This window comes from Aquarana catesbeiana, linkage group LG03, assembly GCF_042186555.1.
Source record: "Aquarana catesbeiana isolate 2022-GZ linkage group LG03, ASM4218655v1, whole genome shotgun sequence".
Taxonomy (NCBI): domain Eukaryota; kingdom Metazoa; phylum Chordata; class Amphibia; order Anura; family Ranidae; genus Aquarana; species Aquarana catesbeiana.
The window spans coordinates 544,262,208-544,274,799 of record NC_133326.1 but is presented as its reverse complement, the minus strand read 5'-3'; the positions used below and the strand labels follow the sequence as shown (position 1 = coordinate 544,274,799).

The 12,592-nt window shown below is 43.7% G+C and overlaps 1 protein-coding gene across 2 annotated transcripts in view; it reads left to right on the top strand.

Moving 5' to 3' along the window:
- KIAA1549 (KIAA1549 ortholog) overlaps positions 1 to 12,592 on the top strand; it is a 149,096-nt gene that overhangs the window by 101,947 nt on the left and 34,557 nt on the right. For both annotated transcript variants that reach the window (XM_073621478.1, XM_073621477.1), the window contains exons 7-9: positions 1,220 to 1,279; positions 3,456 to 3,601; positions 7,876 to 8,053. In XM_073621478.1, coding sequence (XP_073477579.1) covers positions 1,220 to 1,279; positions 3,456 to 3,601; positions 7,876 to 8,053 — 384 coding nt within the window. The remainder of the gene's footprint in view (positions 1 to 1,219; positions 1,280 to 3,455; positions 3,602 to 7,875; positions 8,054 to 12,592) is intronic.

Here is a 12,592-nt window from a genome sequence, read left to right as displayed (position 1 = left end):
ATTCCGACAACAAAATCCTAGGATTTTTTCCGACGGATGTTGGCTCAAACTTGTCTTGCATACACATGGTCACACAAAGTTGTCGGAAAATCCTAAACGCGGTGACATAAAACACGTACGTCGGGACTATAAACGGGGCAGTGGCCAATAGCTTTCATCTCTTTATTTATTCTGAGCATGCGTAGCACTTTGTGCGTCGGATTTGTGTACACACGATCGGAATTTCCGACAACGGATTTTGTTGTCGGAAAATTTTATATCCTGCTTTCAAACTTTGTGTGTCTGAAAATCCGATGGAAAATGTGTGATGGAGCCTACACACGGTCGGAATTTCCGACAACAAGGTCCTATCACACATTTTCCATCGGAAAATCCGACCGTGTGTATGAGGCATAAGAGTGCAGTTCTTCACTGACCATCAATGTAGGTGATATGTCTCCACTGACTACCAATGTAAGGGATTACTACAGTTTTCAATGCGATCAATTTATTGATCATGCTCACATACCATGAGCTGTAGATACAAAACAAATGTTTAGTAGGGGTTCCCTGAGTTGTAAAGTCTCAAGGTTTTTCACCTTAATGCATTCTATGCATTAAGGTGAAAATCCTTCTGTGCTGCAGCAGCCCCCCAGAGCCCCCCTTTTTCTTACCTGAACCTGATTGTTCCAGCGTTGAGGACAAGCCCAGCAGCTCCTGCCTCTGTCTCGGGTTCTCATTGGATAGGTTGACAGCAGCAGGAGCTATTGGCTCCCACCGCTGTCAATCAAATCCAATCACATGGGAGCCAGGGCTGGGGCGGAGTCCTGCTGTCTGTGTCAGTGGATGCAGCAGCAGTACTTTAAAGCGCGCCCGCATAAGTGGCCTCATGGAAAGCGGCTCTTCGTTGGGGTATTCGATGAAGAGGACATGTTTGTTATTTAAAAAAAAACCAAAAAAAAAACCTTTACAATCATTTTAAGGTATGAAGGTTGAGAAAGGCTAGTTTAGACACGCAAAGCTATTGGTTCTTATTATTATTTTAATATTGCAGACTATATCTTAACACAAATATTAAAATATCATTTTTCCATATATATATATATATATATATATATATATATATATATAATATTATATTCTATAATATTTCCATATTATTGGTTTCATTGTATACAGTCAGATTCCAGTTTTGGAAACATTGTAACGCTTTTTTGTGTGTATGTCATTGTGTTTTCAGCCTCTCAATATCCTCGGCTCAATACCTCTCCACACCTGAAGGATTCTTGGTTGCGCACAGGTAAGGGTCTTTATAGAGAGAGTTTTGTGTTTAATTTATACAAAATCTAGAAGAGCCTTATGCTATCAATGCAGTAGATGTCAGCTTGAGTCTAATGCCCAACCCCAGACAAAAGTTTTTATTTTGCTTGGGATATTTTAGGAGAGGAGGGTTATAGCCTCCGCTATGCTAATACATTCTGTGTCCCTATTGGGTTGTCAAGACAAGAAATGATTGGTAAAATCTGTCAAATATATACATGCACAAAAAACACTTTATTTAGTAGCATGAGGAAGGAAAAGACCTGCTGAGCCTTCTGCAGGCCATAGATGTTCCGATTTTTCTTTCCTGCAATCATGGGTATTGTATTCTGCCGGGGGGGGGGCTGTTGAGGGGAGCCTACGCAGCCAGCATAATACAATAATTATTGCTAGCGGCTAAGCTGATTGCACTCAAGTTGATTAATGGATTGACTTGGGTACAGTCAGGACTGATACACACTACAGCTCCGGTCGGGACCGACATACACACGAGCAGAATGTCGACCTGTATTTTTTGTACTGGCAGATGTATCCTGACATTCTGCCCGTGTGTAAGTCGGTCTGGCCGGACGTGTATGCTGGAAAACTAGCATCCAACCAACTTGTGATCAGCACTCACAGCCAATGGTAGAGATCGCTGTTCGACGTGTTCTGGTGGGGGGGCCATCCCCCTGTGAGAACACAACAGCTCAGCCAGGGAGATCGCTGGACTAACCTTATATGGTTAGTACAGCGGCTCCCGACTGGAGCTGTAGTGTGTATCAGTCCTGACTGTACCCAAGTCAATCCATTGATCAACTTGAGTGCAATCAGCCTACCCGCTAGCAATAATCATTGTATTATGCTGGCTTCAGCCTGTCCATACGTGGCTCAAAACTGGCTGAACCAGTCGAATTCCGATCCATGTATGGTCGGCTTAATTGATTTCAGTAAAGAAGAGAAGCTGGTACAACTGTGCAAGACTTAAGGGAAGGCTGGAGTTCAGATTTGAAGGTACATATGAAAATGCTGTTTAATAGCTGAAGGCCATTTTAGACCTACAGTTAAGTGCAGGGGCGTTGCTAGGTCTACAAAAGATCTGGGGCTAGACCCCATAGCAGTGAAGTAAAGAGAGTCATACGCTTGGGCAGGCATACACGTGTGTGTGTGTGTGTGTGTGTGTGTGTATATATGTATGTGTGTGTGTATATATATATATATTATCATTACATCAGGGAGCTTGCCACGTCACCTGCCACCAGATGCAGATTGTTACATACAGAGAGGATAGGGTATATAGAAGAGAGGCTAGGGTATACAGAAGACAGGCTGGTGTATACAGAGAGGCTGGTGCGTATACAGAGAGGCTGGGTAGTACAGTTCCCCCTCCCCCTCCCCCATGGTCTGCACTCACCTGCTCAGGAGATCGTGTGAGAAAGTTCCTCCTGACTCTATGATATGGGCAGAGCAAGGAGGAGACTCACTCTCACACACACTGATCTCCGGGCTCTGGCTGTCAGCGTCAGTGAAACACAGAGTGCAGACTGAGAGTGCCGCAGCTGCGTGGGACAGTGCTGTGTCAGGCAGCCCGCGACACTCCCATGGTAGGGCTGGCCCTGGACTCGGGGCTATGGACCCCAGATTCGGGGCTCCAGCCTCAATAGCCACCCCACTGGTTAAGTGATTTTAAAGGCAGACTTTTTTTTACCTAAATGCATTCTATCCATCTATTAAGATAAAAAAACTTCTGGGTGCAGCTCCCCCCCTTATACTTTCCTGAGCCCCATCTCCATCCAGCAATGTGCATGAGAGCAGCAACTCTCCCTGTTCACTTTCTCCTCATTGGCTCACACAGCAGTGGGAGCCATTGGCTCCTGCTGCTGTCAGTGACAGCCAGTAAGCCAATGAGGAGTGAGCAGGGGGTGGGGCCAAGGCACGCTCTGTGTGTGAATGGACAATGTTAATTCACAGAAGTGCGGCTTGGGAGCAAGCCTGCTTGTGTGCCCCCATAGCAAGAGGCTTGCTATTTGGGGCAAACGGCAAGGGTAAGGAGCCAGGACTGCCAGCAGAGGACCCAAAATGAAAAGAATTGGGGCTACTCTGTGCAAAACCATTGCTGAGTGTTATAGAATATGATTTCCATGCCTATAATTGTTCTTCTAATTTGTTTGCGGCAGTCTTGCTTGGCGTCCAGGAGCAGCAGCTGAGGAACGAGGCCTTTCAGATGGAGATAGAGAGGAAGCTTGCTCAGCTCATCAGTGAAGCCACATTACAGAAACGGCGCTGGAAGAGAGCCAGCTACGCAGGGAGCAACACCGTGCAGGTGAGATGGGGCAAAATCTATTCTGCTCACTTTCATTGGAAAAATACTTGTAGAGTTGTAGGTAAACACTAAATTCTAACAGAGAAGTTTTAGTTGAATATTCATCATGATGTGTTGGAGATTACTTGTTAGCAGACTGCAAAAAAATGTTTTATTGAGGGGCATTTAGCTGAGAATTGGTTTGGCTTTCTTGCCTGATTTTGCTGGACCAATCAAATTTACAAGTTTAGCTCACAGAACTGCGCTGCCACCTGGTGGGGGGTGGTTGTATGTACTGCCAGATTCATTGAAAGGCTATGGGTTTAATTAAAAGGAAATGCCCGAGGAAGTATGGAGACTGGCAGTGCAGACGTCCCCTTCTGGAAAAACTAGTTACCTGGCTGTCATGCTGATCTGATAGCTTTGGTACTTTGAGCCACATATCTGGAACAAATATATCGATTAGGAGCTCTGAGTTTGTGTCTCAATGGTTGGTCTGTATTAAAATCAGCTACAGTCAGGAATGTAGCATTTTCAGAGGAAGGTCAGTAATTACAGACTGATGTCTCTCCCGGTACAGGTTTCTTTAAAGACAGACCCATAGTCTAAACGTGGTTACTTTAAAGAAAACCATCTCCTTGTAGTGAGCATGGCCTCGCTGATGGGTTGGCAGAGGAGCTGACTGCCTTGAGCACATACAGCAGCAGAAGGGAGCACAAAAAGGCCAGGACCTTCAATCTGTGCTGTTAAGGTATTTTACAGCTCATGGTGTAGGGTGTACTTTGGCGCTTTAGTATTGGGTGCTAAAGGACCTTGTCCTGGCAGTGATAGCGAGAAATAGTATGAAATAATAATATATAGCGTTCTGAAATACCTTTTGCATTAGACTGTTTCCAAGTTGTCTCCTCTCTTGTATTAGTCATGTGTTTAATGCATAAATTATTGAAATAAACTGTATATTTCTAGTGCAATAAATGTCCAGTGTACGAAACTTGTAGGCTGGTCCACCTGTCAAATGCTCTCCTGGCAATAAAGGGTAGATGAAGGATCAGTAAAGTATGTACTCTTATCTACAGTGGGTATAGAAAAGAATCCCCCCTCCTTTAAATAATCACGTTTTGTTGCTTTGTAGTCTGAAATAAAGGCAGACACAGTTTTTGTTTTATCCAGCTGTATTCACTCAGTGCAACTTATAACATCCAAGTGAATTATATAACACCAACATTTCAGAAAAAAAAATCAAAAACAGAATCATTGATTTGGAAAAAAAGGATCACCCCCTTGTGTCAGTATTTTATTGGACCACCTTTTGCTTTAATTACAGCCTTTAGTCTGTTGGGATATGTCTCTACTAACTGTGCACATCTAGACTTTGTAATATTTGCCCTCTCTTCTTTGCAGAGCTGCTCAAGTTCAATTAATATTGATGGTGACCATTTATGAACTACAGTCTTAAAGTCATTCCACAGATTTTCAATGGGGTTTAAGTCTGAGCTCTGGCTGTAATGGGAAATACACATATGTGAGAGATATAGGGCTGCACCCTGAAATTTAAATGGGAATATTCCCCCAAGGGTTTTTTTAGCAGCAAAATGTCGTAGTCAATCAATATGTAAAAAAGTGTTTATTAAGAAAGAGACAATATTAAATCACATGTCACACGTTAAAACGTTAAAAGCTTTGTTCCTGAGGCAAATTACATACCAGAATACAGTCATGCAAACATATGAATGCATAACATTACATTACAGTGATTGCCATGACTAGGCCATGCAAGCACATTCACCTTTTTCTCCTTCAACCACTGTGTGATCATTTTTGCTGTGTGATTTGTCTCATTGTCATGTTGGAAAGTAAACCTTCCTATTGATAACTTTCTGGCAGAGGGCAGCAGATTTTCCTCAAGTATTTGATGGTGTTTTTCCCCATCCATTTTTCCTTCCATCCTGACAAGTGCTCCAGTCCCTGCTGCAGAGAAACACCCCCATAACCGGATATTACCACCTCCATGCTTTACTGTAGGAATGGTGGTATTTGGATGGTGAGCTTTATTGGATTTCCGCCAGACATATAGTTTGGTTGAGGCCAAATATTTAAATTTTTTTGGTCTCATGTGACCATAACACCTTTCTCCATGTGACCTCAGAATCTTGAAGATGCGTTTTGGCAAAGCTCAGTCTTGACTGCATGTGGCCTTTCTTGTAACCCTCCCATACAAGCCACATTTGTGGAGAATTTGTGATATTATTGTCACATGCACACAATGACCACTCTTTGTCATAAATTCCTGAAACTGCTTCAGAGTTGCTGTAGGCTTCTGGGTAGCCTCTGACCAGTTTCCTCCTGGCTCTTTCATGCAGTTTGGAGCGACATCCTGATCCAGGGAGGGTCTGTGTTGTACCAAATACCATTCACTTCTTAATAATAGATGTCACTGTGCTTGTAGGCATTGATTAGGCCTTTGAAATTTTGTTTGTATCCATCTCCTGACTTGTGCCTGTCCACAACTTTATCCTGGAGATCTTTTGACAGTGCCTTGCCACCCATAGTTGATAATTTGCTTCAGTTGCACTACCAAGGACTGAAAAGCTCCAGGAAAGCTCTTTTCATGCTGAGCTAATCAAAATGACCACAGCTGATCACAGTTGAAAGTCAAATGGTTTTGTGTGCCATTGAGAAGGTGTTTAGTTATACCTGATTGAGGTTACAAGTCATTTTTAGGAGGGGGGTTTGCCAACTCAGTGATTCTGTTTTTGAATTTTTTTTTTTTTCTGACACGTTAGTGTTCTATCTTTCACTTGGATATTTATAGGGTGTACTGAGTAAATACAGCTGGATAAAACAAAAATTGTGTCTGTCTTCATTTCAGGCTGTAAAGCAACAGCATGTGATTATTTTAAAGGGGGGTGATTCGTTTTTATACCCACTGTAAGCAAAGTCACCAAGAACTGAACCTTATACCCAAAACTCACAAGCATTAATGTGAATAATGTGTATAGTTCCAAACACATTTTTATGAATTCAAACTAAATAGTTTGTTAATCGTGCAGAAATGATCGATCAAAAACAACTTGTAATCAAATTATATAAAGAAATTAGAAAAACATTAATTAAGGATGTGCCAAAAAATATTGCCTGAAAACAGGATTATCGGCGTATTGCCAATGGAAAAAAAAAAGTGCAGATAATGGCCGCTGAAAACATGCGAAATTTGGCCGCAATTTTACCACGCTTATAGTGCGTTTTTCATAAGTCATGTGATTCAAAAAACTCATCAAAAACGCAACACGGGTGCGTTTTTGCTGCGTTTTCAATGCATTTCAATTTGTGCCTTTTTTTTAAACGTAAAAGCTCTTCAAAAACAGATCAGTCTGAAAGCAGCCTATCAGCCGAAAAGGCGCCTGAAAGGTTGAATATAATACAATTTTATATATATATATATATATATATATATATATATATATATATATATATATATATATATATATATATATATATATATATTATAATATTTTCTTTTTTTTTTTTTTAAACTTCAATTTCCGTTTCAGCCAAGTGCATCCTGAAGTTTCGGTTTCAGCACCAGAATTTTCATTGCAAAAATATCCTGACTGGTGACAAAATATTATATACTGTATGTTGATGTTGTAAGAATACACACAACAGTGTGGGCATCAGCTTTAGTTTAACCCCTTGGCGCCCGGCCTCTCTGCACCTGGTCCTTGGCGCCGAGAGGTCACATATTTGCGTGAATTGAGGTCAGTACAGCTGTGCCGCGAGCACGCTTCTGGCACGGTTACCGGAACCTTACCGAAAGCTCCTGATCATTGCTTGCGACCGGGAGTTTTTGGATCACGTGACCGCCATGACAGCTCATCATGGGGGTCACGTGATTAAAAGCCCTGTCCCACCTCCTGGCATGGCATCCTAAACCTCTTAAAGGGCTGTAAGAGGTTAATGTATATACTGGAGGTATTTTTATATATAGAGGCCAAGATTGAGCCGAAAATATCAAAGTTTTTTTTTCCTCTTCCAAAGTATGTACTTTGTTGCCAGTTAGAGTTTTTGTTTTTTGACAGGATGACATGCGAAAAGCAACTCTTCTTTTAGCACCTGCGTGGATTGAGCTGTTTGCTCAATGTTCTTTGAGGGTGTAGGACACTGTTCCACCAGGTTGATGAGGAATCCTCTGTGAGAATAGGACATTCATAATGAGAACCCTTTGGATAGCCACGTGCAGAAAGCCTGACACATGACTGTGAAGAAGAACTCACCTATTTTTTTTGTCCTCCCAGGTGGTGAATATTTCCCGACTGGAAGGTTTGGATGACCCGGTTGAGCTGATTTATTTCATTGAGGATCAGTATGGAGGACGGCTAGCTGCTGATAAGGCTTCTAGTTTGATAAATGAGGTGAACGTCCAGCGAGCTGCCATCATCCTCGGATACCGACTGCAGGGCGTGGTGGCACAGCGTAAGCGATACATTCATACACATCATTGCGTTGGTTTAGACTTGGGGGTTTCTGTTTTTTACTCATTTCTGTAACTCCATTGCTCCCAGTGTCTGGTACAAACAAGGGGAAATTGACACCATTATGTACTAAAATAGTGAAAAATCAAATACACAAGAGTTTTGCAGAAAAAGACATACAAAGCTGAGTACAATAGGAGTAATGCCTGGTACACACTGGTAAGTTTATTTTTCGTCCAAACCCAGCAGGCTGAATGGAAAATAAACCGAGGAGCTTGCTGTACCAACTATGCAATGTTAGTACGGCATTCTCACCACTGAGCTATTGTGTTCTGACAGGTGGATTATAAATAAGAAAGTAATGGTGCGTTATAAGTAGGCTGTATGTAGGATGACGGCGTGTCTTGTCAATATAGTGGAGGAGGGCACAGTGCGGGATCAATAAGCTGTATATAAGGTGACAATGGGGTTGATTGACTAAAACTGGAGAGTGCAAAATCTGATGCAGCTCTGCATAGAAACCTTAATTGAACAAGCTTAAGTTAGAAGCTGATTGGTTACCATGCACAGCTGATTTTGAACTCTCCACTTTTAGTAAATCAACCCCCAGGTGTGCCTTGTCAGATAGTGGAGGAAGAAGAAGTGCTGGGTCAGTAAAACAGGGCTTGAAAAATTTGCTTTGAATCTAGGAGTCAGCTAAAAAAGTTAGCGCAGTTTTTGTTTTAAAAAAGCTTTATTTTCAATGACAAAACCCTTTCTCTTATGTAGTCCTTATGTGTATCTTTACAGATGCACGACACAGTTTATGCCTCTCAGCTTTTGCCTTTTAACCTTCTTAGGATCCCTAAGTACATACCCCGTACTCCTCTCACATTCCGATATCACAAATCATACCCCGTACTCCTCTCACATTCCGATATCACACACCATACCCCGTACTCCTCTCACATTCTGATATCACACACCATACCCCGTACTCCTCTCACATTCCGATATCACACACCATACCCCGTACTCCTCTCACATTCCGATATCACAAATCATACCCCGTACTCCTCTCACATTCCGATATCACACACCATACCCCGTACTCCTCTCACATTCCGATATCACACACCATACCCCGTGCTCCTCTCACATTCCGATATCACACACCATACCCCGTACTCCTCTCACCATTCCGATATCACACACCATACCCCGTACTCCTCTCACCATTCCGATATCACACACCATACCCCGTACTCCTCTCACATTCCGATATCACACACCATACCCTATACTCCTCTCACCATTCCGATATCACACACCATACCCCGTACTCCTCTCACATTCCGATATCACACACCATACCCCGTACTCCTCTCACCATTCCGATATCACACACCATAATCTGTACTCCTCTCACCATTCCGGTATCACACACCATACCCCGTACTCCTCTCACCATTCCGCTATCACACACCATACCCCGTACTCCTCTCACATTCCGATATCACACACCATAATCTGTACTCCTCTCACCATTCCGATATCACACACCATACCCCGTACTCCTCTCACATTCCGATATCACACACCATACCCCGTACTCCTCTCACATTCCGATATCCCACACCATACCCTGTACTCCTCTCACCATTCCGATATCACACATCATACCCCATACTCCTCTCACCATTCCGATATCACACACCATACCCTATACTCCTCTCACCATTCCGATATCACACACCATACTCCTCTCACCATTCCGATATCACACACCATACCCCGTACTCCTTTCACTTGTCCTATATCACACACCATATCCTGTACTCCTCTCACCATTCCGATATCACACACCATACCCCATACTCCTCTCACATTCCGATATCACACACCATACCCTATACTCCTCTCACCATTCCGATATCACACACCATACTCCTCTCACCATTCCGATATCACACACCATACCCCGTACTCCTCTCACATTCCGATATCACACACCATACCCCGTACTCCTCTCACATTCCGATATCACACACCATACCCCGTACTCCTCTCACATTCCGATATCACACACCATACCCTATACTCCTCTCACCATTTCGATATCACACACCATACCCCATACTCCTCTCACCATTCCGATATCACACACCATACCCCGTACTCCTCTCACATTCCAATATCACACACCATACCCCGTACTCCTCTCACCATTCCGATATCACACACCATACCCCATACTCCTCTCACATTCCAATATCACACACCATACCCCATACTCCTCTCACCATTCCGATATCACACACCATACCCCGTACTCCTCTCACATTCCAATATCACACACCATACCCCGTACTCCTCTCACCATTCCGATATCACACACCATACCCCATACTCCTCTCACCATTCCGATATCACACACCATACCCCATACTCCTCTCACATTCCAATATCACACACCATACCCCGTACTCCTCTCACCATTCCGATATCACACACCATAATCTGTACTCCTCTCACCATTCCGATATCACACACCATACCCCGTACTCCTCTCACATTCCGATATCACACACCATACCCCATACTCCTCTCACCATTCCGATATCCCACACCATACCCCGTACTCCTCTCACATTCCGATATCCCACACCATACCCCGTACTCCTCTCACCATTCCGATATCACACACCATAATCTGTACTCCTCTCACCATTCCGATATCGCACACCATACCCCGTACTCCTCTCACCATTCCGATATCACACACCATAATCTGTACTCCTCTCACCATTCCGATATCACACACCATACCCCATACTCCTCTCACCATTCCGATATCACACACCATACCCCGTACTCCTCTCACATTCCGATATCACACACCATACCCCGTACTCCTCTCACCATTCCGATATCACACACCATAATCTGTACTCCTCTCACATTCCGATATCACACACCATACACCATACTCCTCTCACCATTCCGATATCACACACCATACCCCGTACTCCTCTCACATTCCGATATCCACACCATACCCTGTACTCCTCTCACCATTCCGATATCACACACCATACCCCGTACTCCTCTCACATTCCGATATCACACACCATACCCTATACTCCTCTCACCATTCCGATATCACACACCATACCCCATACTCCTCTCACCATTCCGATATCACACACCATACCCCGTACTCCTCTCACATTCCAATATCACACACCATACCCCGTACTCCTCTCACCATTCCGATATCACACACCATAATCTGTACTCCTCTCACCATTCCGATATCACACACCATACCCCGTACTCCTCTCACATTCCGATATCACACACCATACCCCATACTCCTCTCACCATTCCGATATCCCACACCATACCCCGTACTCCTCTCACATTCCGATATCCCACACCATACCCCGTACTCCTCTCACCATTCCGATATCACACACCATAATCTGTACTCCTCTCACCATTCCGATATCACACACCATAATCTGTACTCCTCTCACCATTCCGATATCACACACCATACCCCGTACTCCTCTCACATTCCGATATCACACACCATACCCCATACTCCTCTCACCATTCCGATATCACACACCATACCCCGTACTCCTCTCACCATTCCGCTATCACACACCATACACCGTACTCCTCTCACCATTCCGCTATCACACACCATACCCCGTACTCCTCTCACATTCCGATATCACACACCATACCCCGTACTCCTCTCACATTCCGATATCACACACCATACCCCGTACTCCTCTCACATTCCGATATCACACACCATACCCCGTACTTCTGCCACCAGTCTTGTATTACACACCATACCCCGTACTCCTGCCACCATTCAGATATCGCACACCATACCCCTCTCACCATTCGGATATCGCACACCATACCCCATACTCCTCTCACCATTCCGATATAACACACCATACCCCATACTCCTCTCACTAGTCTTATATCACACACCATACCCCGTACTCCTCTCACCAGTCTTGTATCCCACATCATACCCCGTACTCATCTCACCTGTCCTATATCACTCCATACCCCTCTCACCTGTCCTATATTACACACCATACCCCATAATCCTCTCAACTGTCCTATATTACACACCATATCATGTACTCCTCTCACCATTCTGATATCACACACCATATTTTGTACTCCTCTCACCAGTCTTATAGCACACACCATACCACGTACTCCTCTCACCTGTCCTATATAACACATCATATCCTGTACTCCCTTCACTATTCTGATAACACACACCATATCCCCTACTCCTCTCACTATATCGCACACTATATCCCATACTCCGCTTTCCAGTCTTATATCACACACCGTATCTCATACTCCTCTCACCATTCCAAAATCACACACCATATACCATACTCCTCTCACCTGTCCTATATCGCACATTATATCCCGTACTCCTCTCACCTCTCCTATATTACACACTATATCCCATACTCCTCTCACCTGTCCTATATAACACACCATATCCTGTACTCCT